The sequence below is a fragment of the Dermacentor silvarum genome, chromosome 8 (assembly GCF_013339745.2).
Source record: "Dermacentor silvarum isolate Dsil-2018 chromosome 8, BIME_Dsil_1.4, whole genome shotgun sequence".
In the NCBI taxonomy this organism is placed as follows: domain Eukaryota; kingdom Metazoa; phylum Arthropoda; class Arachnida; order Ixodida; family Ixodidae; genus Dermacentor; species Dermacentor silvarum.
The window spans coordinates 21,984,865-22,012,796 of record NC_051161.1 but is presented as its reverse complement, the minus strand read 5'-3'; the positions used below and the strand labels follow the sequence as shown (position 1 = coordinate 22,012,796).

Genomic DNA, 27,932 nt, shown 5'->3' with positions numbered 1-27,932 from the left:
ACACACACACGCACGCACGCACACCTCCCATCCATTTCAGAAAAACGTATCTATATAGGAATGTGTGGCCACACACCTCACTATCGAGCAGGGAGCGATAAAAAAATAAAGGATAAACAGAGCTTTGCGCGTGGATTTCCTAGAACTGAAGAAAGCTGTTCTTCTTCTCTTCTTTTGTCTTTTATGCTACGTTCAAAACTACACCTTAATGCCTTTTCACCTCTGCGTAGCTCTGGAAGCAGGCGACAGCAGAAAACACACACCTCACCTCATTTCCCCGGTGCTTCTCCGTTTATTGCTACTACAACAGCCACTAAACAAAGGCACGGAGCCAGTGGTCACAGGCGCTCACTTGAGGAAGCGTGCCATTGAGGTACGCAAGGTCTACTGTTTGCCAAGTTGCAAGAAAGAACTAACTACGCCATCGTTCTTTACGAAGCGTATGAGCTATACAATAGACATGAATCTCGCGCTGCAAATTTTACGACGAAGTAATCCCGGACGAACCTCGTAAAGCGTGTGGCCTGTCCGTCGGTATAGAGCACTGCGCGAAGAAATGACCATCATCAAACACAGTATAGTCGCCATGGCAACAATCGGAGCAGCCATTTTGTCGGTGCTCTGTGGGGGAGCTCCTGAAGCGAGGAATATTAACACCGGAAGCCCCCAGCTGTCATAAAACGGTATGGGCTATTTGTGGCCGCGTTTCACCTTGCGAGAGTACCGTTAGTACGCGATTTTGACCCGTATACGAATCGATCAAAATGCATTTCACCGTTCGCGTAAGAGCTGAATGAGACGCGTAAACATCGCGAATTGCACAGAATGTATTTCATTGTTGGTGACCGCGGCTTCTGGAAGTTTACCAGTGTGTACACATGACCCTGGATTGCAAAGCGTCATGCGCCTAGGAAAGCTCTTTGTAAAAAAATGCAAATTTCATGTGTATAAAACGACCCATTAATTTGCACGTTGGGTCAGGTAGTCACTACACTGCTGTCAGCATACATACTGTCCCCGAACCACCAACTGAAGACGTCCTATCGGGACCTTGACCAGACTCTAAATTCAGTTGCCCAGAAGTTCATTTTTTGAAACAGCGGCAAAAACACAGCGAGAGGCACACATGACAGGCCACACACACCTTTCTCTTCTTCATTTCTACTATATCTTTTCTTCTCTCCCCCCTCCCCGCCCTTTCTTTTTGTCTGCGTTAATAAACAATCAATTAATGAAACAATTTTCAAATTCCTCCGTGATGCAGAGCCGTGTTGGTGGTATAGCACGACGATGTTGAATGGATGGCAAAAAACCCTGTGGCGCCCCGGTTCAAATCCATTCTTCACTGCATGTGTTCTGACGGGCCGCAGACTCAACCGCACTTGATAAGTGGTGCTCTTGCGAAGTGATTGCCGGCAGCTTTCGCAAGGCTAGGTCCGCATAGAAGCAGTCCACCTACTCGAAATGCTGAGAGCTATCCTCAAATCAAAGTAAGCTCTTGCCTAACTATTTCTTTAGAGCCAGTTGCATGCTTTACGTTCCTAACTAATTCAGTTTGTCGCGTAATTTCTGCCACCTAAAGAAATCCCGACACTTCTGAGTAATCGCGTCGCAAGATCTAGGTGATATTTGGGCATCCTCTGCGACTGTCCAGATAATCACACGTGACGTCATGTACGTAACGCCACATTATCTGGCTTGGATGACAGGCCACTTTCGGAGCAGTAGATATTGAGGCCATAACGTCACGTAACACGTGAACTCAGACGCAGACACGTAGCTAATAAATCCTCGTATGCTACCCATGGCATTAGGGCTGCCAGATCCGAGATCCTCACTATTGTTGAACAAGAAGAAATTCTGCTCCTAAGTTCACGTGTTATGTGACGCCATCAGGCAAAAAAGGATGTTCTACATCCATCCGCCACGCCCCTGAGTGGCGCTGGCTAACACTCCCGGGACCCAGGACAAATAAATACCCAAGATTGTGACTGGGTTGATCGCCGTCGCCGTAGCACCAGTGGCAGTGCAACACAGCGTAATGCGGAGGTTGTGGGTTCGGCTCCCATCTGCGACAAGTTATCTTTTGGGCCCCTTTCATTTTCCATTTTCCTCGTTATTTATTAGACCTCAATACGAACCACGGTTAATTAGCGGTATGATTTCCTTGGCTTTATTGCCAGTTGTCTTTATACGGCCGTGGTTGCTATATATAGTATGAAACCGTATGGGCAGTTCGGTCGGCAATGCCACCTTTCTAGCGCGCCTCGATACAACTTGATACAAGAGCTAGCCGACACCACGCCACGCCTCGAGCGTCCACTCTTTTTTTGGCCACCGCATGGCCGCCGCTTATTGAACTGCAACCGGCGGCGGGCCACCGGAGCGATCATATTTAGCGCCCGCATTGATTGAAACACGGGTCCCTCCGCTGGCCGGCCAACGATGCAACCCGTCGGTCGGCGTCTGCTTGACCGTTCTAGTGACCCGATTCGATTTTCGCCCGGCTGCGGTCAGACTGCGGCAAGGCCGACAGCTGCGTGCTCAGCGAGCTACCTGCCCCCTCGATGCATGATTAACGCGCGACGTCTACTCCCCCGGCGGCAATGCCTCACCTGGCTCTGCCTCAGGTTTCCTTCAGCTCGGCTTGAATCGAGGTAAGGAGCAGGAGTGGCCCGGAACATACCGGGGCCTCGTGAGCGCACTTTCCTAGATAGCATGGCGCGTATCCGTGGTACTATGAACTCTCTATTCCACCGCCCTAAAGGTGCTGCTACCATGGATTTTGTCACTATATTGGTCGAGTTAGTTGCTTTATCCAATTATATGGACTCCACAGGCGAATTCCCTCCGTCGTCGTCGTCGCCGTTATGTTTCGTATAAATTCCAAGTGTGATAAGATCGTGGCTGCGCACCATGTGCTGTAGGGGTGAGGGAGGGCCGAGAAAGATGGCGGCTTGGTGCAGCGGAGTCTTGCGCACGCAGGGAGGAAGGGGTTGGGACGGATGCGCGCCATCTCCTCGTGTGCGCAAGGGGGCGGATGAGGAGGAGGGTTGGCACGCGTTTTCTCTCGTACGGCGAATGGCGCGGCTGAGCACGACGGCGGCGCCCCCTATCTTGGAGGTAATCTGGTGTGGGTACAAAAGCTGCGCTAGCTTGCCGAAGGCTGATGGCTTAGCGTGCGCTATGTTCTCCCATGCCTACTTTGCGCTGAAGCAGGAGGCAGCCCGAAGGGCAATTCGCTCGCCGCTGCTGCCGCTCTTCATCGCGCCAGTGTTATCATAGCGAGTTTTCGCGGTCATCGAGTGAAATCTGATCACGTTTGCCCGCGCACGCGTGACATCACGCTTGGTTACGTAATTAATAAGCGAAGGATCGCTGAAATTTATACGGCCAATGAAACTACTAGCCTTGCTTCGTGTCGTTGTCCAATACTTTGCTATCGCAATCAATGCTTCGCTTTTCGAGCGGTATTGCGACGTTTTCTTATTCTATGAAAGATTTGTGTACTTCTTTAAAAATGCGATTTCAGAAACTGACCGTCTCTTGTTAAATATTGTAACGCTTATTTGTGCTAAGGGCCACTCCTTATTCGAATAAAGTCCTTGACGAGTTGTTGTTGCCCAGAACAAAACATAAAAGTGGGCTGTACTGCCCGGCATCTAAGAATTACCCCTGTCTTGCGCCAGCTGACCCCCGTCTTATGCATTCCTGCAAATTTCCTAGTTTAATCACACCACCTACTTCTCTGCCGCCCTCGCAACTGCAACCTGTACATGCAACCTGTATGTTATTGTCTGCCAAATAAATGCTAGGTCTATCCCCGCCAAAAACTGCATTAGTATGTGCGTATTTGTAACTCTAAGTTGTTACTGAGTCTAGAAAAATATTTCCTTTTTCTTTTATGTCACTTCATGCAAATTAGCGAATGCGGAGCACCGCGGGGGTTGAAAGACGCGAGGAGGAAAGCGGAGAGGAGGGTGCAGCGGAACCATGAAGTGGAAAGCAGAGGAGGGTATGGCGAAAGCGTGAGAAAAAAAGCGTAGTGCGGCGACGATGGATACAAGATGGCGCCTGAGTAGCGCGCGTCATATGGGATGTCTGTCGGCGGTGCCACACTTCGCTCCGTTTGCAGCGTGCCGCACGAGAATTGTTCGCGCCAGCCAATATATCGCGGAATGAAAACAAGTACAGAGCTGCACTCAAATTTCGCATTAGGGAGTATCGTAATCGTCGGTGAATTTCTTTTTTTTTTTTGCGCGTACACTGAAATAGCGTTCTTGAAGTGGCAGTAAACACTCTTTGATGTTTTGTTAGTTCCTTTTCGTTTTGTTCACATCGCGTGCGATGCACGGCGCGTTATATTTCAGTCAGACCTGTACGTAACGAATTACATGCGGTCAATTACTTGTAATCAATTACATCTTCTGGCAGTTTCTTAATTGATCGATTGCTTTCTTCACTCGAAAACTCTCACTGTAATTAAGTTACTTTTTTCTATAACCTATCACACGTAACCGGTTACTTTATTGACAAGGCACGCTGTCACAGGCGACGCACCTTCGATCACTTTAATTTGACGGCAACTACAATAAAACGCCCGTGGTCGTGCCACACACCAGCCTCGCGGATGCGGAGGTTCAGATAGGTGAGCCTGGCGATCAGTATTTGTTTCCCCGCCTTAATGGCTGGCCGAGCGGCCTGGATTGTCAGCGCCGCCTTCTGCATGTCGAGATAATTTCGCGTTTCTATTTGGACCGAGCGCCACCACATCAGAAGCCTCATGTTGTACGAGAGCTTTAACTTCGCTTTTCTCATTGTTATTAAGGCGAAAGCCTTATATGCCGCATCGTTCAGTCGACCTTCAAAGTGTTTGAGTGAAAACGCGTCGACGACACGAAAGGTACAAAAACTATCATCATCAATGGCTCATACTCCGTAAGCACTCATACCCCAGTAAGCAAGCAAGATGGATGATAAAGATGGATGATAAAGCGAATTAAGAGGGATGATAAAGCGAATTAAGAGGATGACTAAGCGAATTAAGAGGATGACTAAGCGAATTAAGAGGATTAATAAGCGAATTAAGAGGATGACTAAGTGAATTAGACAAATAGAATAAAGAGGATGAGTAAGCGAATTAAGAGGAATGACACAGCGAACTAAAAGGAATGACTAAGCGAAGTATAACGAGCGAATTAAGGGGGATGACTAAGCGAATTAAGAGGATGAGTAAGCGAATTAAGAGGGATGACTAAACGAAGTAGACTTAGCGAATTAAGGGGGATGTGTACGTCATGTGTCCGTCTTTAATGCATCGGCACTAGAGCTTTCGCCTTCAAGTCGTCTTAGGGATAACAGAAGAGACCCTGTTAATTTTTATATTGCTCCCCACCTTCGTTCGTAAGTTCTCCCGTAAGGTGGTCGTACGTTAAACCACTGCCCTTTTCTACAGCGCGCACATCGAGCGAGTTTTCAGTGTCACTGCTGATATACTGTCACAAGACGAGAGAAGATGACTGACGAAAATTTTGAAAGGCAATCAGTATTGAAGGTAAGCAACGTGCTACTCCCTGCAAAGGGTGCGCTAAAAATCAGGCCAGCTCGTTTTATTTACTGTATTTGTGCAACGTTGGCAACTGTTAGTATCTTTTTTTGGTAACGTGTGCAAGTCTGATTACAGTAATTGTATTCACCTGTATGGATATAAGCAAAGTTGCATGTGTGCGTACTGGTGAACAAAATTTCTTTCGAATTACCGTATGCTTAATTAAAGCACGTTAAGTATCACGGTAGGACATTGGTGTGTGCTCACGGGCCCTCATCTCCTAGAAGCCTGGGGTCATGGCATTGTTGCTTGCCACCCCAGAAAAGTTCCGGTTGCATGTTTCACAACCGATAGCTTTCATGGCTCCTTGTGTGTTGTAAGTCGTTGTCGGCGATAAGCACTGCAACTCAAAGCGATCGCATAGCAAATGGGCTCGGGTACCAGTAAACGCCGTTTACAGTTAGTATGGTCTCCACCAGCCGAATGTTATGCAATCTTTGTGGACATTGTAATAGACTGTCCGACTTCGAGAGTATATTTTTGTTCTTGGCGAGTATCCTGGCGTAGAGGCGGAAGTGCTGGAGCTACACGACGAGCATCTTTACAAGTCATGACTTAGAAAGAGACGCTGTTTATACTGAAAAATTATCTTCTGTCGCAAATGCCTAACCACGCCGGTAATATTTGGAACTTCCTTCACGGAAATAGGTTGTGCATTCAATCATGCCGCGCCATGCAGCGTACACAACCTTGAGATGTACTGTATCTTTATTGGTCCCACGTTCACAAAGCCACGTTTTCACAACCACGTTCTGTTACTCATGGGTTGCTGTGGAGAGATTCAGTGAGAGAGTACTTTAATTTCGAGGTTATTTCAATAAATGATAATGGCAAAGTAAATAAACGAATAAGTTATAAAGTTATAACTCATTCGTTTATTTACTTTGGTAAAACAGTTCAGTAAAACACTTTGGTAAAACAGAAAAAGAAACAGTTCTATTTATTTATTTTTTCTGTATAACATAGAGAAACAAAGTAGCCGAGGTATTCTGCCTTCCTCAATCTCTGCACAGCAACCCATGCATAACAGAGGAGAACAGAGGTTACTGGAAACGCCATTCGTCTCAACAGTACTCTTCGATGGTGACCGCATACGACACTCGTAATTTCCCAATACGACGTCGAAAACGAGTGGCCAAGCGCCTGCGACATCTCGTCCTGGTCAAGCTAGCGTTTACTGCCGGCGTGCCGTTCCAAGCGGAGAAGGCGTAATGCAGTCAGAAGGGCATTTCCGTTCGATGTCACACGACGCCCGACTCCATAGACGTTACTTTGGGCGCAGCTCCCATGCCGGTGCACTTACCGCACGGTGTACAGCCGCCGCTTAGGGTGTCGTTATTCCGGCTCAACAGCTGCCAGTATTGGTTATGAAGAGAACCACGCGTCAAGAAAGCGAAGTTTAGGGTGGCCACATAACGGACCCGTCTTAGAAGTGTTTGTAAAAGCGGACATTGTGGGGCAAAAGGAAGAAAAAGCAAAGCGATTTGCCCAAAACATATCCGCCAGTGCGGAAACCATCTTGGCATACTAACTATACATTCAGTGGTCGAGCGCTCGATCTGTAAACAACATGAGGCAATAAGGACATAAAGTGCCCGTGTTCTGAACGTTTCCGCAACACCGGCTCTGTTCGAGGTCCCCAAATGAAGACATCCCAACGTATACGTTTGCTGTCGGTTTGGCGGCCGCCTGTAATGCGCTTGGAGATCGAGACAGAAGCCTCTGCTTTAACTCGGCATTTACGAAAATCTGACGTGCATACTGAGTAACTTGGCTGCTACATTGCTGCAGATTATCTAGCGCGCGTTACGGGCAAGGGCGCCAGAAGTAAACAAACGATACATATAAGGCGCTAACTCGCGACAATTTTATTGCAGGAACTCGTAACCATTTTAATACAGCCAAGGCAAGTACTGCGCATACCACGATTGGTCACGAGATCTAGTAATGCTTATCTCAAAATGGTCCCTGCAATAGATTTGTCGCGAGTTAGAGCCATGCTTGTATGATTTGTTTGTTTCTGGCGTCCTTGCCCGTAACGCGCTTACGTATACTATGTACCAAGGGCAGACAGGCCGGCCGTAATAACAAACTTAGTACTACTGTTGCCTCCATTGCAGGCACATGTAAAGTTGTCGTTAAAGCTTCTTTTGCATGAACTTTTAAAGCGAAGCTTTCTTTGATTATACGACCTCGGGATATGGCGTGGCAACCTCACTGGCTAGGTTTTTCGCCAGCTAGCGCTTTGAGACTTCGAGACGCTGTGTGACATTCCGCCGCCTTCGGCATCCTTCGGCATACGTAGTGCACAACCTTCGAGCTCAGTACAGGGACTTGGCAAAGGTAGGCGCCCGGCGTGGCGTGTTGTGTAACTCTACTGCGCACGAAAAAAGTGAGAGAGAGGTTTGCGATGAAGTTTTCGCAGAGCCGTCCAACAGTCTCACAAGACTGACGACGCTTCAACCATGCAAGAAGAAAACACAGAGGCAGACGCAGTATGGTGATGGACAGTAGTGTTTCTTAGTTTGAGAATCATCTTCACTGTTTTTTTTTTTCTTGTCTGCATGGGATATGAAATTATCCTGGTCTTGTCTACCCTAGCTGAGCAGTAGTTCGCGCAGCATGAGGTGATAAACGATCGTCATTATTTCCTACAAATCATAGGAGAGCATGTCTGATCCATGAATGCGCGTAATTATTATTTATTTATTTATTTATTTATTTATTTATTATTTATTTATTTATTTATTTATTTATTTATTATTTATTTATTATTTATTTAGTTATTTATTTATTTATTTATTTATTTATTTATTTATTTACTTCAAGGCCGTGAATTGAATGCGCAAGCTTCTGTTCAACAGCTGAACGCCTGTTCAAAGATCTCGCCCTGCATTGACTCGCAAATATGTCTGGTGCCGACGAGCGAGTTTTGGCAATGCTTTATGTCCTTCATCGCCTCATTGTTGGCGCAAGCTTATAGAACACTGGTTCAAGTAACACGTACTGTTATGTTTAATTGCACCTCAGCACCCTTCGCAATAAATTAAGGCTAGATTCTTCTATTTTGCAGTTTATAGGATGCGATTCCACGCATGTTTTTCAAACTAGAACGGACTAATATCAAGTAGTCAGTGTGTTGCGAACAAGCCAACGGTAGCCCTCTGTCGTGGCTACACTGTCTCCACATGTCCCGAACAGCCGAAAAACATTTTTCGAGAGCGTGCTCCTATGTGTACGCATAAGATATCTCGATAAATATCTCTTAAACCCCTAATTTTTACATCCCACATTTCATTCAAATGGTCAACAGCAACGTATGGTCGTATCCGACGCGAGAAACGCATGTCTTAATGAAGCAAACCAACATGCACGCGCCTTGGATAACAAATGGTGAAATACGCGTGAAATGCCTTTTCACGTGCTCACTCGGAAATGCTCGTTCGTACTTGTGCTCGTGCGTTCAGATGCGGCCATTGTTGTGTTACGTGCATTAACTTGCCACGGTCAGTGGCTAAAATAACAACAAAAAAAAAGTTGACTAAACCCCAAACATTTAACGCTGAAAAATTTAATCAGTGGGACTTAGCGGTAAATGCTAGAGAAATACGTTAGCATTACGTCCGCAGTTCTTTGAGTTTCCGGATGCATCATTTAAACCGCGTTCGCTATATTGCAAAGTGCTGTTCAGGAGCTCACTCGACACATGCCCGTCCTGCCTCTTCATGGGGCGAAGTTGAACTGACGATGGTCAGTAGCAGACCCCCCAATTGCGCTATACAAATATACACACATATTTTTCCTAATGCTTAACGCATTAAAAATGCACACATTGGGAAGTTTAACGTAAACTACCGGCCTTAACAAAATAAAGAAAAACGTATACGTGAGCCTTCCCTCTCATCGATGATCCTCTGGTTCATCTTCCCGACGCCAAATGCGTCTCGTCGATCGGCTTTCGGTCCGGGTACTCGCAGATTGTCCTCGAGGAAATGAACCGCGAGAAGAGCGCCCTAAGTGCCACGGACGGTCTGAGCCAGCTGAGAGTGATGCCTCGTGGCCTCTGAAATGCCCCGGCTATACGTTCAAAATCACGATGGACTCTCTTCGCGGCTGGAAATGGTCCGCGCCCATCATGCTATCTAAAAATGTGTGCCCCTTTTTCTCGCCGACGTTCGCAAAACGTGATGACATGGTAATCGCGTTTTCCTCGCTAGTGGCCCTTGGCTAAACTCGTCTCAGCTCCGCATGCATCCACCATCGTAAAGTGCCTCCATGGGCACTATACATAAAGAAACACGCACATTTGCATTAGTAAGGCCACAGCGCGGCTCAAAATACGAGATGAACTTTAAAAAATAGATGTTCAATCTAAAAGATATACTTTTCAAATATTAACATATTTAAATGTAAAGTTGAAATCCAGACGTCACGTGCAGGTTGACTGCTGCCACGGCTTTAAAAAACTCCCATATTCCACTATATCTAACAGTGTTTTCACGGGGATTCACAGGTTTCAAAAAAAAGTCCCGAAACGTTCCAAAACTGAACACTCGCTTATCAGGGATGCCTTAGTTGGGAGCTCCGGGTTAACTTCTATCGCCTGCGGTTCTTAAACGCGCACTCAAGTCTAAGTACGCGAGCGTTTTTTTTTTTTTTTTTTTGCATTTTTTTGCCAATGAAATGCGGTCGCTGCAGGGCCGAGGATCGAACCCGTTACCTTGTGCTCCGCGGCAGAACGCCGTAGCCACGAAACGCCGCGGCGGACGAAATTTGCTAAAGGGCATCCTCAACGAGCGTATACTTTGGAATTTTATTACTTTTTTCCCCAAAAAGCTATACGCCGCACTCGGGGCCTTTCAGTGAGGTTTAGTTAAGCCTAAAGAGACCACTTTCAAATCGCTCCTCACCCACGTACGTATACGTACCCGTCTTTCCAGCGCAATCGAAATCAATTTTTTTTTTTGTATTTTCCTTTATACGTCCTGTCCCTGGCATTTCGTTTTTCGTCTGTTTGTTTGTTTTTGTTTATTGTTGTTGTTTTTATCTGTGTCGGCAGCGCTTTTACGATAACGACTGGGATGGGCCGTTCGGAGGGAGTATACGATGCGCGTGTTCCCGAAGCCACCAGCATCGGCGACGACGACGACGACGACGCATCCGAAAACAAAAAAAAAAGAAAAAAATAACCGTAAAATTATATTTGCCTCCCAGGTTCCCGTCGATGCGGGCACCGGAAACCCAAGCGGGAAAAGAGCAACCTCGTAAAACAGGATGGCTTGTACGAGCAGCAAAACACAAAATTCGAGTGAGTGCATAGTCAGGGAAGAAGAAAGAGGGGTTGTTTTTGCTCAGCCATAGAGGAAAAAGTATGCATGTGCGTGTGCGCGCGTGCGTGTGCGTGTGTCTATGCAGGAAGGAAGGAAGCTGGTTTCGGCACTTTGTGCCCAGTTCCTATTCGCCCATACCCTGGAAGAGGCATGCGCGGAGGACACGTACGCAAGCGTACGTACGCACGCGTGAGCGCAACAAGAGTCTTGAGGAATCCGTAGTTGTCGAATTCGCAGCTCCAAAAGGCTTGCGAGGCGGAGGAAAGGCGAGACCTGTGGGAACGAATACGTCTGCCTTAGCCTAGCGTTAAATCAATTTCCGATGAAAAAAGAAAAGTGCTTAGATCAATTGCGTATCCTATAACTCGTTTTTCCCTATAACTTACTTGTTGATGACTTTGCACCTGCACGCGTTTGTTCGCGTTTGTTTTCTGTGATGTGTGCGTGCATGTATGTGTTTGTTTGAATGTAAGTGTGCGAATCCCAAATATGTCACCTTTCTTCGGTTTCTTACTTCAGGCATTCTTAACGATATGTTGCTGACAGTGCAGCAGCGTTGTGTGAAGAGACTGGTGTGTCTCGCACTTCAAACTGCTGATGAACAGCTTTTCTTCAATTCGGTATTCAAATACCGGGTTCGTACACCTCCTTAAAGACCTTCTAAACCCTTGAACACCCACTATATTGGGGAAAACCGACAAACGCGTGAATCAAATCAAGTACCAACACTAACTAGAACATTAACACCGAACTAACTCGCCGATCAATCAAATTAAGCACCAACACCAATTACATCGCTAAGCATAATTAGCCCGCGCGTTAAGCAGATCGAGTAAGATAATTCGTACAGGCTTGGGACTCATTCAAGATCGGGCGAATCAACTAGTTTAATCGAAGCTTCACCATCGAACAAGCTGGCACACACTCGCCTCATAAAAAATCCCCGCCCCTTCCACTCTGTGAAGATGGTCGAACAGCGAAGCGGCCTCCCGGCGCTGACCCGCCGCGGTGGCTCAGTTAGCTGAGGCTTTGCGCTGCTGAGCACGAGGTCGCGGGATCGAATCCCGGCCGCGGCGGCCGCATTTCGGTGGAGGCGAAATGCAAAAACGTCCGTGTGCTTGCGTTGTAGTGCAAGTTAAAGAACCCCAGGGGGTCAAAATTAATCCGGAGCCCTCCACTACGGTGTGCCTCATAATCAGAACTGGTTTTGGCACGTAAAACCCCAGAAAAAATAAGGAGCCTCCCGGCGCTGCCGATGTGTTTCCGCGGCTCGGGCGCGCACTTCGGTATCGGCCTCCCGGCGTTGCCGTTTAAGCTCGACATCTCTGGCGCGCAGCTTGGGGTCGGCCCTACGACGACGAGCCCGTTCACGAGCCAACTCTCGCTGACGCTCGCGGTATAGGACAGCTTCTTGCTCAGGAGTACGCACTACCCGTGGTATTCCCATAGTTGAAGCTGGGATGGAATGTGCTGAACCACTAATCCAAAGCTCCGTATATACAACCAACGCTAACGCGAACTCGTATCACACCCAACTCCTCCGTTGACCTACTCACAGGGGGAAAGGGGTCACTCCAATCCTTTCCCCCTGTTGAGCTCTTCTTTTCCTCTCCTCTCCCGCTCTGTCACGTGGCCCCCTTTTATCGAAGTCCGATAATGACGGCACAGGGTTCGCATAAACAGCTTCGCTCTAAAATTCAGGCAGAGCAGTCACGATCAATGGCGATGTTAAGGTGATTAGCATTGAAGCTATCTAGCGGCACGCCGCAGTGTCAACGCCGAAACGCGTCATTTATAATGCGTGTATGCTGCCACGTCGATTATCATGATTTATTGGCATCCCATTTGAAACGGGGCGGGGACAAATAGTAACCTAGCCTGCTTGATTTAATAGGTATGCTATACATGTTTTTCATTCTAGCATTTTTGTGCACAACTCCTTTATTTTTTTTTCCCCCCCTTCGTCAACGCTTCTCCATCTACCTTGTACCGTTACAGCCTATGCCTGCAACGGATCCCTCTGGACACACTGCGCCGCCTAGCGACGGCCCCGCGAAATCCGTGCGTGGCGCGTGCCCGAATATATATGACGCGGGTTCGGTTCCGCTCGGCATCGGAGAAATTTTAAAGTGTTTTATTTGTCTTTATTTTTATATTTTTTGTGAGAGGCTCGTGTATGTCATTGAAGAGTGACACATACCCCTTGGAACACACTCAGTGACCCAAGTTAGTCCAGCGGTTGTTTTCGAGCTTGGTTTCCTCAGCACAGCAGTGCAATGCGCTAACCATTATACCATGGACTAACCAGCGACCCAAGTTGGTAGGAAGACGGTTAGAGACAAACACGGAGACATCCTGGAAAGTGCGTAAGGTACCCTAAGAATGCTAAGCGCATTAAACATTTCGTGAGAGAGAGATAGAAAAGCAATGAAATGCAGGGAGGTTAACTAGACGCACGTCCAGTTAGCCACCCTGTACTGACGGAAGAGGATATAGGGACGCAAAGAGAGAAATAAAAGAAAAGGGAGAGCACTAGTTGCAGGCACACCTGATGGTTGACATAAAGTACTCTAAAACCACCCTCGTTGCTTTCTGCTACGCGCACAGCCATCATATATCAATGATCCAAATTGCACCAGAACTGGTAGCCTTGGAAAGTGTAGCCAGCGCTATAAAAATAGGTCATTGCAGTTATTCATCATCATCATCATCATCATCATCATCATCATCATCATCATCATCATCAGCCTATTTTATGTCCACTGCAGGACGAAGGCCTCTCCCTGCGATCTCCAATTACCCCTGTCTTGCGCTAGCGTATTCCAACTTGCGCCTGCAAATTTCCTAACTTCATCATCCCATCTGGTTTTCTGCCGACCTCTACTGCGCTTCCCTTCTCTTGGTATCCATTCTGTAACCCTAATGGTCCACCGCTTATCCATCGTACGCATTACATGGCCTGCCCAGCTCCATTTCTTCCGCTTAATGTCAACTAGAATATCGGCTACCCCCTTTTGTTCTCTGATCCACACCGCTCTCTTCCTGTCTCTTAACGTTAGTTCTAAGATTTTTCGTTCCATCGCTCTTTGTGCGGTACTTAACTTGTTCTCGAGCTTCTTTGTTAACCTCCAAGTTTCTGCCCCATATGCATAACTTATGCAGTTATTCAGTAAAGTATTACTAGCGACGCAGTTTCTTCTTGTTATTAGTCCTGCAAGTTGCTTCGCCATCTTTCCATAAGAAATTTCCTGCGGCCACACTCTAATCAAGAGAAAGAAATATAGGTTTCAGACTGCCGAGCCGTATTGCATTCGATCTTGTGCGCCTGCCACTGTGACTCATTGAAGGGAAAATTGTCATACGCCCGACTGTATAGCGCGAAGCTGCAAAGGAGAGCCGCACGGGTTTTTCGCAAAGAAAATGGCGTAGTTAAAGAACAATTTTTTTTTCTCTTCCCGAGACGAAAACCGGGACCAACGCCTTTCCCGAGTGGTCGCTCTATGTAGATACCATCTGATCTAATCAGGAGACTATAGTAGATCGCCCCAACGCGAGGCCGGATTATTCGACAACTCGACGCACGGGGACGCATGAATATGACAATTGGGTTCTGTGGAAGCCCGTAAAGTGGAGGAAGGTTCATGAACGGGAAACATTGTCAGGATACGATTCCCGACTGCAGCACGAAGCTCTGATTCACTGTAGTTATGTCCCGTCCTAATTCGATTTCCCGACCATTTTAATGCGGGTAAAGAAAGGTCTCCTGCGCGAGAAAAGAATGTCAACCAACTTACGGAATGAATTAAGTGGCCGGGGCGCATAGCTGTTGCCTTACACACTGCTGATGCAATCTTCCCACGTATCTTCGAAAATACCGCGCAAGATTAGCGCGTGACGACACGCGTGTTCCCCAATACCGCGCAGAGGTCCTTTATGTAATATTCAAGTTCGTCGAGCTCAAGCATATTCTGTAGATTCCCCTTGTTCTTAAGTTCTTACCGGCACTTCTCTATCATCATACACGGCGAGGTGGCACACAATTAACGTCGCGTCACGTGACAGCCGAGCCGTGTCAAGTTACGTATTCACGGAACAGAGCGTCTTCCAAATACTTTGTTGGTCGGTTGGTGCCTGAAAAACACTTGTCGATCGGTTGCTTCGTACTAGAACAGAGCATTACAGCAGAAACGTCTGTGTCATCATGTCACAACAGGAAAATTCCTTTTAGCGAAGGTAGATCAATTGTACCCATTTTAAATACGAATCGTGCGGGCACGCAATATAATATCACACGTTGAAGGAAGAACCGCCGTTGTTCCTGACGGCATCTGTTTCTCGAAACTCGGAACACTCGCTGGCGACCGATGCTACACAGCGAACAGTCGCAACTTACTCAAGTCTGCGTCACAAACGTCGCAAGCTGTGCTTCCAATAAACAAAAATGATAAAACGAGCGCTATCCAAAAGGTTGTCTCCTTTCGAGCTCCATTGTGTTGAGCAGCAGACGCGAAGGCGCGCGCCTGCGTCGACGCGCCGGCTCGGACCGCGAGCCGAGACAACAGCTTGCGCGCGAGTCAATCCAGCAGCCGGAGCTCAAACACCCGCAGCTCCGAGGTTGAAACACCGCACGCGACTACGAACCGCCCAAGACGAGGGGCCATGAATTACGGATTCTTCGCTGCGACGATCACGGTCAGCAATGCTCGTTTCTTGCGTTTAACGGTTATTCCGGAGAATTCTTCGCTTTCTTTTGTTCTTATTTGAAAGTTTTTGGCTCTGGAGCGTCCGTCACTCACGTAGGCTAGCTGGCTTGCTTTTTTTTTTTCTCTCTTTTTTTTTCACACGGCAGCACTACCGAGCCTTTGCTGCTGCTGCCGCCGAGTCGTAAACGAGTGCCGCGTGTTATATTTTACGCTTCCAATCTCCCCCCTGAGATAAGAAAACGGTATAAACGTTATCGAGCCGGCTGGCAAACGCTGCGCGCGTCACGTAAAGGTATAGTAATTCCGCTAAATGATTCCCCTCGCCAAACGGCCGTAATTAAATGTCGCAACAAAAAAAATTGACGATCTCTACTATTCCACATTTATTGCGCGAGTTCTCGCAGGTTTAGTTCTGCGTGACGTGTACGACATTACGCTGAGCGCGCGGTCCGGGAAATTAACGTTTAAGCTCCGGGAGCGCGAAGAAATGTCGCGATTGCTACACTCGCTTCGATTTACCCGCATCGAAGCTGAACTACGGGGATCGAGATTGATGCTTCCCTGAGAACGCGCTCCGATACCTAAAGGTATGCTGTCGTTGTGTGGTGTTACCTGGCAAATAGTTATAGCGGGCTCCAATCGATTATGATAAAGCGTGTCTCAGTATTCAGCCTTCAAGTTGTGCTATAGTTTGTCTGAGAACACCCACAGGCGCCGTGACTGATCGTGTCAAGAAGTACTACAACCCAGGGCGTGACCAAAGCTAGCACGACGACCTAACCTAACCGATGACGTCGCGTGAGCGATGCACCCTTTCTTTGTAGGTTCAAATAGTATAATTTACGAAACGGGAATGCACATGCTTGTCGTAATTATAGGTTAGTGACAGCCCGCACGGCACCGGTTCGTGGTAGTTTATTTTCGAGTAGTAGCGTGCGGCCTCTATCGGGAAAACCGCGCATTATATTACGGTTAACAATGAACGAAGTCGCTGACTACTAAGCGTCAAAGATGCACATAAAGAAAGCTAAGATGAACGCAACCTTGCGGATAATCAGCGCAAGTTTCGTTCACTCTGAGCTAGTCCTTCAACGTTCGTCGAAATCTACAGCACACTCCTGCTTTTGCATTTCGAATCTACTTCAACGCAGCAGCTACGGTCGACACTCCAACCCGAGCCATCTGGGACGACGCACGAGCAATAAAATCGAACATTTCTTCTAGTGGTGATTCGTAAATTTCGAAACAAATATTTCGCGATGGGGAACCCCCATAGCGCGACTGCAGCAAATTGTCACGCCGCTGTATTGGATTTTCCATCTTCAATTTTTTTTTCGACGAAATCGGTATACGTGCAGGTATATCGTAATCATAGGTTAGTGACAGCCCGCACGGCACCGGTTCATGGTAGTTTATTTTCGCGTAGTAGCGTGGAGTAGTAGCGTGGGGTTGTAGCGTGGGTTCGAGTAGTAGCGTTGATACGCGCAGGTCGCGTATCAACGCCATGGGGCTTGAAGCATGATGACATCATGGGTATCTTCGCCGCTCTTCACGTCACGGGGAATGGCGCCAGCTGTGTGTCAGCACATGCGCTGCAACCTGCGTGTTACCCCACTTCAACGTTGTCAAAGCTACAGATCCGGCATCGGTCAATCAGAAGCTCATTTCGCAAATTCCTTGGCGGATCATTGTCGTCTCAGCTAAACACACCGCGCGACGAACGGCCTGTCCTTGGGCCAGCCAATTACCCGCCGTGTCGTTCGTCAACCGAGACCACCCTAGGGCTGCAAAATTCCCAATCTAATTACTTGACGTAATTGTCCGCCATTCTTGGTAGCATTTTCATTTCCCTGGCATCCATTGCGTTCCCCTGATATATCACTCATTTGTCCTGCGCATTACAAGAGCTACCGAACCACACTTCCTACTATAATATGGCTTGATGCACTCGAACCAATAGTGGCTGCTGCACCATTAATCCCAAACTATCATCATTATCAGTACTAGAATACCGTCCAATTGCATTTGCTTCTTTTATTTCATCATTTTACCTCGTCACATTGCGCTAATATTTCTTTCGATCGCTCGTTAAAGAGTCATTCACTTGCTTCCAAATTTGTTTGCATGCCTCAAACTTTATAGCCCCATAAGTTTATCATGTACGAGATCGAAACATCTCGCGATCAAATTGTAATTTGGTCATCAATGATTGTCATTCATAGGTGTCCGCCTCAAAACTACTGACCAATCACGAACCGTTCTTCCGTGCGCTCGGACTTTCGAATTCAAGCCCCAATTGGTGGCCGACAGCTTTAAATATTCCATCCTGCTGCCGCACGGTTTTTGCTGAAGACGACACAGACATCTGATCGGTGCCGCCTCACAACGAACGCATCATAGAAGCACATAACTAAATAAAGAGAAAAGGTCACTCGAAAGCAGACGCTGTACGGCGACTTCTTTCGATGCCGTTGTCAAAAAAAAAAAAAGATATTACCGAGACACCAGCTGCGTTTTCGACCCCTCGTGTGACGACATACTTGGTCTATGTTGTTGTTTTTTTCCCCCACTCTACATCATACATATAGGTAAGACGCGTATGCTCGGGATCTCGTTAAAAGTGTCTTCATACCTTGGAGAACATTGCAAACGCGTCTCCCGTGAAACGAGGCGCATACAGACGCGAGTATCGGTTGATTAAACCGCAACAAACCTGCTATCGCAGTTATATATCGTTGGGTAAGCGCATTGACAGTCCCTGATCTATTATGAGAGCAGTTTCGAAATGTTCCATTTTCTTTTTCCGTTTTTTTTTTCTCTCTCTCTTTCTCTCGCTTTCTTTCTGGTTAGCGCCGCTGTGCAAGAGACGAGCGCCAATCACAAAGGTTTAGCTCAGCGCAACCCAGATATTTTTGGTTGTTTGAATCTTTCTCTCTGGCTCTCTGCGGTCTTTGTTCTTCGGGGTGGAGAGCAATGTAGGTTTCGTACTATATGAGAACAGTTCTCATTTCATTGTATTTTATTTGTCCTACTACCAAGGACACGGCGTGACTTGACTCGCTAAACTGAGCCTGATCATGGTGGGGGCTTTCTGTAATATTGTTCCATCGTGTTTCCCAATCCTCTTAACTTACCCAACAGCGACGAGGTTCTTCAAAAGCTTTTAGGCTGTAACCTACGCATAGCGACACAAAACCTAACCCGTCTCCCGACTCCCCCCCTTCCCTTTTTCTTTTTCTTTCTGGTTTAAGTACAAGTATTGGAGCGGATTTACGACGGCCACAAACAAGGCTTCTACATTCCTTATTGACTATGCCAACCTCCGTTAACGCATGCTCGCGCGCTTCTGCAATGTTCTTGCATAGCTTCACTTTGCGTATCGTTCGGCGGGGCTCTATGGAAATATGAGAGTTCTTCGTGCGCATTTTTCTGTGGATATCGTCAGGCCTTGTCGGCGAAGGTATGCCGCTGTCAGGGTTGCCGCTTTATGTACTCTGGCGCGCACTTGCGGCCTTGTCACGCCGGACGCCCAGATGCAAATATCGTCTGCGTAGAGCGAGACATTAGCCGTCTGTGGTAGCGTTTCGGCGAGCCCCACTAGAACAAGATTGAAAAGAATAGGGCTCAACACTCCGCCTTGTGGGACACCACGACTGGAGATATATCTATTTGTCGGCCCATCTTCAGTTAGGACAAACACAGATCTTCGTGATAGATAACTCCTAATCCACCTAAAGACGTCGCCTCCAAGTTCTGCAGCCTCAAGAGCTTGGAGGATGGCTTCGTGGGTTACGTTGTCGTAGGCACCTTTTGCATCTAAGAAGAGTGCCACGGAGAGGCGCTTCAGAGCTTTTTGTTGTTGCACGGAGGTCACAAGATCAATGACGCTGTCAATTGAAGACCGTCCACGTCGAAAGCCAGCCATAGACTCAGGGTAAATGTCATAGTATTCGAGGTACCATTCCATACGTGTTAGTAACATCCTCTCCATGACCTTACCGATGCAACTCGCAAGTGCAATCGGGTGGTACGATGTAAGGTTCCGCGGAGACTTCCCAGGCTTCAGTAGAGGAACCAGTCGGCTACACTTCCAATCGTCGGGGACTATGCCGTCATGCCAAGATTGATTAAAGATATCTAGAAAATAGCATTGTGCTGTTGAACCTAGGTGCCTTAAAGCAGCGTACGTCACCCCATCGGGACCGGGTGATGACAACCGCCTGCACGCAGCCAAGGCCGCTTGCAGTTCTTCCATAGAGAAAGGCACTTCCATGCTTTGATCTCTCGCGACGGGAACGTCATGTAGCGAGGAGTCAACCAGCAGAACGAAGTCGCCAGCAACATTCGCACAAAAATCTTCCGCCACCTCAAGCTCTATACGACCTTGATGTAGAGCCAGCGCTGTGAAGGGACGACGTTGTTGTGGAAGTGAGCCAAGGCCCAGGAGAGTTCTCCACACCGGTGATAACGGCTTGCGAGGGTCCAGCGATTCGCAAAAGGTCTTCCATCGTTGATTCTGAGGTTTGATCATGCACTAGTGCACTAGTGCACATTTACACGAAAACCGATGTATTTCTACCCGGTGTGCATCGAGGGCCAGTCAATTGAGTTCTTAGGCGTTATTGCGGATCGCAATTGTAGTGCAACTGTAGTGGAACGATTGTAGTGCATAGTGTAGTCACTAGTGCACTAGTGCAAAATGTGCACTCACAGGTTCTTAGGCGTTATTGCGGATCGCAATTGTAGTGCAACTGTAGTGGAACGATTGTAGTGCATAGTGTAGTCACTAGTGCACTAGTGCAAAATGTGCACTAGTGGCATTTACACGAAAACCGATGTATTTCTACCCTGGTGTGCATCGAGGGCCAGTCAATTGAGTACAAGAAAACTCACAGGTTCTTAGGCGTTATTGTGGATCGCGACCTCACTTGGAGTCCCCATGTCTCCCACATGAAGAAAAACTCATTTGTATTGAGAATATGTCTAAACTCGTAGCTGGAAAATCGTGGGGACCATCCGTGCGCTCCATGTTACAACTATACACGGCACTTTTTCTAGGATTCCTGCGATATAGTCTTCCTGTCTTGTCCAACACATGCAAGACTAATATCCTTGCACTACAGAGCATACAAGCCCAAGCACTTCGGACATGTCTTGGCCTCCCGAGATGTTCATCGACAGCTGCAACGATTGTCATTGCACAGGAGCACCCGATAACCACTCATATCGTCGGTGAGACGCTAAGAGCGCACATTCGACGCATTTCACGGCTACCATCCCATCATTTAGCTAATTTGCCATTGCGAAGACCACAGGCTACATTCTGTAGTATTGTGACAAGACACCATGCCTCAATACCATCTGGCTTCAAGCCTGCGAAACGCCCAACATCGGTATTATGGTGTCTCCGGCAAATTCACCTGTGCCTCTCAATTCCTGGTATTAGAAAAAAGGCAGACTTCTCAACACTAGTCCTGAAGCAATTGTCTCTGCTTGTCATCAACGAGTATTATTCTGACCGCATACACATTTACAGGGACGGTTCCACCATTTCCAACAGCTAGCTCTACCGGAGCAGTAGTTGTTCCATCGGACGCCGTCATTTTGCAATTTAAATGCTCGCACAATACCACGTCTACAACAGCAGAACTTGCAGCTCTTCAAGGTGCCCTCAATTACGTGCTCCAGCAGCCGCCAAATCTTTGGGCCATTTTCAGTGATTCCAATGCAGCCCTACAAACTCTACAGTTTTCCCTACGACAAGCGTTACACGAGCAGCTAGTGTACGAAATTAGGAGCGCTCATCATCACGCGCTCGAAGAAGGACATGACATTGCATTTCAATGGTTGCCAAGCCATTGCGGAATTGTCGGCAACGACAGCGCAGATGAAGCAGCATGCTCGGCTCATCACAAACATCAGCTGGTTCCTATACCACTCTCAACTTATCAAAACGGATGCTGCGCGGCAACTTCAATCGATTGTTCGCCACATCACACTTCGGCGACGGAATTCACCGGGTTTCACCAACTCACGTTTGCACTCTCTTGACCCTAACTTGCGACTTCGCCTACCACCTGGACTCTCCCGTCGTGAAACAACTTTACTGTGTCGCATGTGGTTGGGTGTCGCATTTACCAACGCCTATTCGTTCCTAATAGGGATGACCAACAGTGCGGCGTGCAATTTATGCGGGTGCGACGAGACTCTTGAGCACCTTCTGTGTCACTGTCCATCTTTTGACACTCAACGACTTATTCTCCAAACTAAACTCAACCTGTTAGATAACAGAACGCTCTCAGAAGAAACTATTCTTGGGCCATGGCGTATGCATTCTTACATGAAAAAGGCCACAACGGCCCTTCTGCAGTTCGTGAAGAGTGCTGGATTGTACGAGCGCTTGTGACAGCGGAGATTCTTCTGGGACTGTCTCTGCGAATGACTAACTCTATTTTTTTTCTCCTTAACTATTCTTCCCCTTTCCCCCTCCCCAAGTGTAGGGTAGGCAACCGGGCACGCCCTTGGTTAACCTCCCTACCTTTCCTTCTTCGTTTCTTTCTCTCTCTCTTCGTGCGCTTTGCCATCTTCGGTGTAGCGTAGCAGTTGATATTCGCCTCGATGTCGGTGAGGGAAACATGAAGGTGTTGTGGATGTCGCTAAGTCACATTACAGTAGGCAAGACGGTGACGCTGATTGCAAGGGGTTAAGTGTTTATTAAGATCGAATAGCAAGCGATAGAAGGAAACTATTTACACAGACATCAAGACTACGAGTCAAGAGTTACAATGAGTTTACAATTTTGGTCTTCTTTCTTAGCCGAATCTCCACCGAATCCCCTTCCAACGGCCCCGCACGTGCCTAAAAGCATCCCCAACATCACCCTCGCCCATGGTCCGTCCAATCACACTGCGTCGCGCGCAGTGTGCACACAACAAGGCTCCGGGGTGACAGTATCCGGAGTTCCATTATGTCAAGGCCGTTGTCACAAATCGTTTGCAGTGCAATGCGTCCGTTGTCTCACAACCTCGCAAGACACAGTCTCCCAAAGAAAACACTCCCACGCACATTGGGGCATCTGGTCCGTTCGCGGAATGTCTCGGCATGGGTGTGGTCCAGCGACGAGGGGTTGGCTTCAAAGCCACGGCACTGCTTCCGCGAAGCGAACGCCGGAAGCCCCGACTCACAGTGAACCCGCTTACGCGCTCCCCGAAAACCGCGGCTCCCCCGCCATCCCCGACGGCTATAACTCTCCGCCGCCGCCTTGGTGTCGAACCGCGCATCTCTTTTGACCACCCCGCATGGCCCTTACGCAACACTGAACTCCACTGTAGCCATGTGGTAGGCACCCAAGAAAGACTCCTTCTGTTGCGATGCTCTTCCTCAGAGACTAACGCAGGTCTTCGTTAACCAAAACTGGGACACATGGCAGCCCGTTTCTCAGAGAATGCACAAAGGAGACGAGCAAAGGGGATGAATTTAGTACGCAAGTTTATAACCGAGTTTGGTGCTACATTTATTAATCAGGGTTCCATAACGATGGTTGAGGAGTCATAGATCAATATTTCCAAGAAATGTGATCCTAGCTGTGCGCTTCCATTACGTTATCTCGTCGCGGCTTTAGATGCGTTGATCCGGACCGTCCTGGCCGTATACATGGCAGTCGACAGAGATACCTCACAGGCGAGACCAAAAAGTAACGCACTTTGAAAGAACGGAGCGATCTAAGTTATTGGGTTCGAGGCTAATCTATCTGCAGGAGCGAATAAAAAATTAATTTTTAGAAGACGGATACACGGCAGTCAGGAGTACTTGAGGTTGTATACTTCGCCTCCCACGAACTTCGCTTTCTTTTATTTGCTTCCCCATTTCGGTGTATTTCTTTCAGGAGTGTTGTACTTAATTAAAGGGCACTTCAGGGGCGGCAGCTTGGAATAAACGAAACGCGCGCTTTGTCCACTTTTCGGTCAAATGCGTGTGGAAGCTATGAATTGCAATGCGATATTCTTCTGATGTAAAGCACGTTTTTGGACCGCATTATCTGTTTTCAGCAGCGCAGTTGGGAGGTGCCATGACAACTTCTTCTGCCGTTATTTTTTTTTCTGTCCCCAATTTGTCAGCTTACGGATCTTACATTTCTCTCTCTTCTCTCTTCTTGTGTCTTCTTGTAGCTAATGCTCGTGCTTCTGTTAAGAGGAAGCGTTAGCTCGGTGCAAACTCAGATTTCCCCATTCTAAAACGTATGAAACGCAGAAATGCTCTCATTGTAACCGCTGAACCGATTTGAATTAAACTTGTTGCATTTAAAGGAGAGAGAACTAATTTCTACCAACTGTAAGAAGCATAATGCTCGTTTAGGACCTCCGATGCTTAAAAGAAGATTGCCGAAAATCAGTAATTCGCCGCACGTTCCCCCGCCCTGCTTTTTTCCAAAAAGAATAAAGGAAAAGCGCGAAGCTTAAAAAGCCATAACTCAACACAAAAAATAAAGAAAAAAGGGTAACGTGGTTCTGCAGACTGCCTCCGTTATAGCATGTGAAGTGGACAATTTCTCGCATGCCAGTTTCCAGCCTGCATGACATTATGACAACCTGTGCGATGATTCTGCAAAAGCCTTACTCATAAATAATAGGCATAATGCAGCATGGTGTATAATACGTCAATGGTGTCCGCTATGGATGCCTCAATAAGAGCAGTTTACAGAATTGTGAGATTTTATCTGCTTAATTACACAGTTCGACACTGGACAAACAAGTTCACCTAAATTTTACTATTCTCAATATTTTTTTTTCTAAAAACATTGATGGCCTATGTTAAAACTCTACTTCCTACAGTCAGTAGATTTTAGCCTTTGCTTTTAAATGCGACCAACCTCATCAATTTCAATGAAGCGGGCGCCGAGCAACAGGATTTCTCTACTTCCTTGTATTTGAATTAACCAGGACCATTGAGGTTATTAAACTTCCACCGGCAGGCCTCCCAGCATCATTTCCTTCCTCCTCTCTAGCGCGTTTCTACTTTTTTTTTAAGCGAAGCATTATAGGCTCACAAGTTTCGGCGGCGGCGGTGGTGGTGGTGTCACGCTGAAAAGTGGGCCGATCCTGGTGATAGTGCAGAAAGGGTCCAAGCTCAGTGGCACATAGCCCTGTGGGCTCGGGGACCTGTAACGCGCCCTTGAACAGCCCTTGTCACACGTGGGACCCAAAGAGACAAATCACCAGCCCTTCCCCTGTCGAGAAAATGGGGGTAAGCGAAGCGTGTCGTCCGATTCTAGCGCGAAGCGTGTCGTCCGATTCTAGCGCGAAGCGTGTCGTCCGATTCTAGCGTGAGGGCTTCCGAAGCCCAGGCGAAACGTCAGCGAAGAGCCGCGGTCCCTGAGTTTAGGGCAAACGAAGCGGTACGACTGCGACGGCGCCGTCTTGCCACAATTGCTTCGGTTACCCCCATTTTCTCGACAGGGGAATGGCTCTGAATTTTTTCCGGCTTTTTTTTTCTCAGTAATCAGCATTTTGATTGGTTAACAGTTATAAGAACTGTGGAAACATGCTGTGCTGATAAGTGTTAGAAGGAGAATTAGTGCATTTCACCGAATGTATTAGGACGAATTTCTTAAAACTAAACATCCGATGCCTCCTTAATGTATGTGACCTCATTACTGCTCGACTTAATTTCTGCGTTTGGTACGTCTGAGTCAAAGTGACTAAAACCAAACTTAATTAGCTACCATATCTCTGCCGTATCATGCATGTATTGTAAGTCTCTTCAAGTGATGTAGCTGATGCTACATGTGTAATCGACCACAGGTGCTATTTAATAAGTCTATTGACATTAAGTAAAAAATAAAGCACCTGTGGGGGTATTCTGTAAGTCTCGATCCACCTAGTGGACATGTCCATTTCGTCTGCTGCTGAAGTTCTGATTGGCTGAGCTGGAGTACGCGTCAGAAGGATACAGGCGCCCCCAGCCAATCAGCACTTCAGCAGCAGACTAAATGGACATGCCTACTAGGTGGACACTTGCAGGTATATATAGTGAATTTGCTGAAGAACACGGCTGGCTTGCGTGGACTGACCCCTTCTACTGTATATGACTTAGCGTTTATTTTTAAATCCGGCCCGCAGGCGTGATGGGCGTCGGGTCGGGCGGTGTGCGGCCCGCGGCAGCGTAGCAGCAGCAGCCAGCCACCAGCATGAACCTGGACGCCGAGAACCGCGTCGTACTCAACGTGGGCGGCATCCGGCACGAGACCTACAAGGCGACTCTCAAGAAGATCCCCGCGACGCGCCTCTCCCGGCTCACCGAGGCCCTGGCCAACTACGACCCCGTGCTGAACGAGTACTTCTTCGACCGCCACCCGGGCGTCTTCGGACAGATACTCAACTACTACCGCACGGGCAAGCTGCACTACCCGACCGACGTGTGCGGGCCGCTCTTCGAAGAGGAACTCGAGTTCTGGGGACTCGACGCCAACCAGGTACGAACGCGCGTCGCTTTATACCCGCCTCTCACGGGGCTGTATTATAACTTGCTTGTGGCATGATCAACAGTGTGCTATACATGGGAAGCTTAAGCCAGCGCTTTGACAACGGCAACTGTCTTCGTGAGGGTTGATGAGTCGAAGGTCATCTTCGACTTGTCCCTGACGAAGACGTGTCCCCCGTGTCGAAACGTTGGCTGCCGGCTGAGGTTTTCCTCGTTTGCACACTGCTGATTACGTCGTCGCCGTCTTCCTGCATGTGAACCGTTTATCTTGTTCGGTTTTGGTTAGGGCGTATACCTTCTGATACAGAGTTGCACGGCTATGCGTAGGTACAGGGCAAAGTTAACTGGCGTTCCCCCTAGCAGATGGCGCCACAGCATTGAAACCGACATACTTTCCCACCTGGACGCCGTTTCTCTCTAGGTCTGTAGCAGCGTCGAAAAGGAAACTTTTCAGCAAACTTATCGGAACCAGGTCAATTTCACTCGCGATACGCAGTCGTGGAAGCCCGTATAGGTAACCGTAAGAGGTAACGCTATGCTAAAACTCTATAATGTACATAGCGGTGGAGCAGTACTGCCACGTAAAGGAAGCTATGTCGAACGGAATGCACGCTTCTGGAATGAACATCATACACGTTGTCATCCTCAGCGATGAGCATTGCAAAGCATGTACGTACCTCTAGAAGTTAGTGAACTGGAAGCTAGTGCTTGCGCGTGTGTTTTATGCGCAGAGAGAGAGAGAGAGAAAGGGAAGGAAAGGCAGGGAGGTTAGCCAGTGCAAGTACCGGCTGGCTACCCTGTGCTGGGGAAAGGGTTAAAGGGAATGAAAAGCGATCGAAGAAACAAGTAAAAAAATAAAGTGAGAAAAGTTCCACACAATAGCGCGATGATACACGCTACAACTTTCAAAGTCGGTCGCACGATTCAAAAGCCCTTAAGAAGCTGAGCAGGGGAATTAACGCCTTCAGTGCCGAAACCCGCCTGGACCAGGTGTCCTAGAACTTTTTCGAAAACTCTGTGAAGGGGCAATCATCCAGTTTTTCGAGCTCGGTCGCGAGCACTTTTCTTGCAACATTGTATCGGGGACAGTCACGAATGAGGTGCATGATCGTCTCCTCGCAGCCACAGTTGTCGCAAACAGGACTGTCGGCCATTCCAATGCGGAAGGAATAAGCGTTCGTGAATGCCACGTCGAGCCACAGGCGGCAGATTATATGCGCAGATTGTATACACTGGCTATAGGCCAAAATTATCACCTGCGATTGATCACTGTCCAAGAGGCTCACAAACAAGACCAGCCTCCGTAAGAAACTTGCTTTCGAGCAAATGCTTTCGAGGCGGGAGTGGGAAAGCATACGCTATGATAAGCGCGAACATTGAAGGAGACCTTGAGGACACGGAAGACCCCAGCTTTCAGTTTCTGAATAGACGTATCACCGGAGGCACAGAAAAAAAGAAAGCGTAGATCTTTCAAAGGCGCCTGGAAATGGTAGTGTGACGACCTTGCTCACTGTCCTTGGTTGTCGCTAAGGTGAAATATGAGACCGATCCTGGCCACAGACGTGCGACACAAAAATAAGCAGGAAGCGCGCCGAGCTACTCTGTGCTGCCACTCCCCCGCTTAGGTAACGTCGCAATAACGGTTGTTCAAGCATGAGGCTCGCCGTCCCGAAACCCTTCGCTCGAGAATGACGACGCTCTCTGCTAAACCACTGCGGGGGCAAAAAAAAAAGAGGAAAAGAAAGGGAAAAGAAAGATGGGCGCCGTCTCGACGGCATGAATTATGTAAGGCTTCGGGAGAGATATATCTGT

At 47.8% G+C, this 27,932-nt stretch overlaps 1 protein-coding gene across 6 annotated transcripts in view; it reads left to right on the top strand.

The window, feature by feature from the left end:
• The window catches only part of LOC119460786 (potassium voltage-gated channel protein Shaw-like), a 231,844-nt gene that overhangs the window by 131,976 nt on the left and 71,936 nt on the right, over positions 1-27,932 (top strand). For 2 of the 6 annotated variants that reach the window (XM_049671801.1, XM_049671797.1), the window contains exons 1-2: positions 15,435-15,630; positions 25,760-26,112. In XM_049671801.1, the coding sequence (XP_049527758.1) occupies positions 25,828-26,112 (285 nt within the window). In that variant the 5' untranslated portion in view covers positions 15,435-15,630; positions 25,760-25,827. Of the gene's footprint in view, positions 1-15,434; positions 15,631-16,117; positions 16,229-25,759; positions 26,113-27,932 lie in introns of those variants that run through there. The other 4 variants (XM_049671800.1, XM_049671798.1, XM_037721872.2 and 1 more) reach the window with 3 other exon arrangements.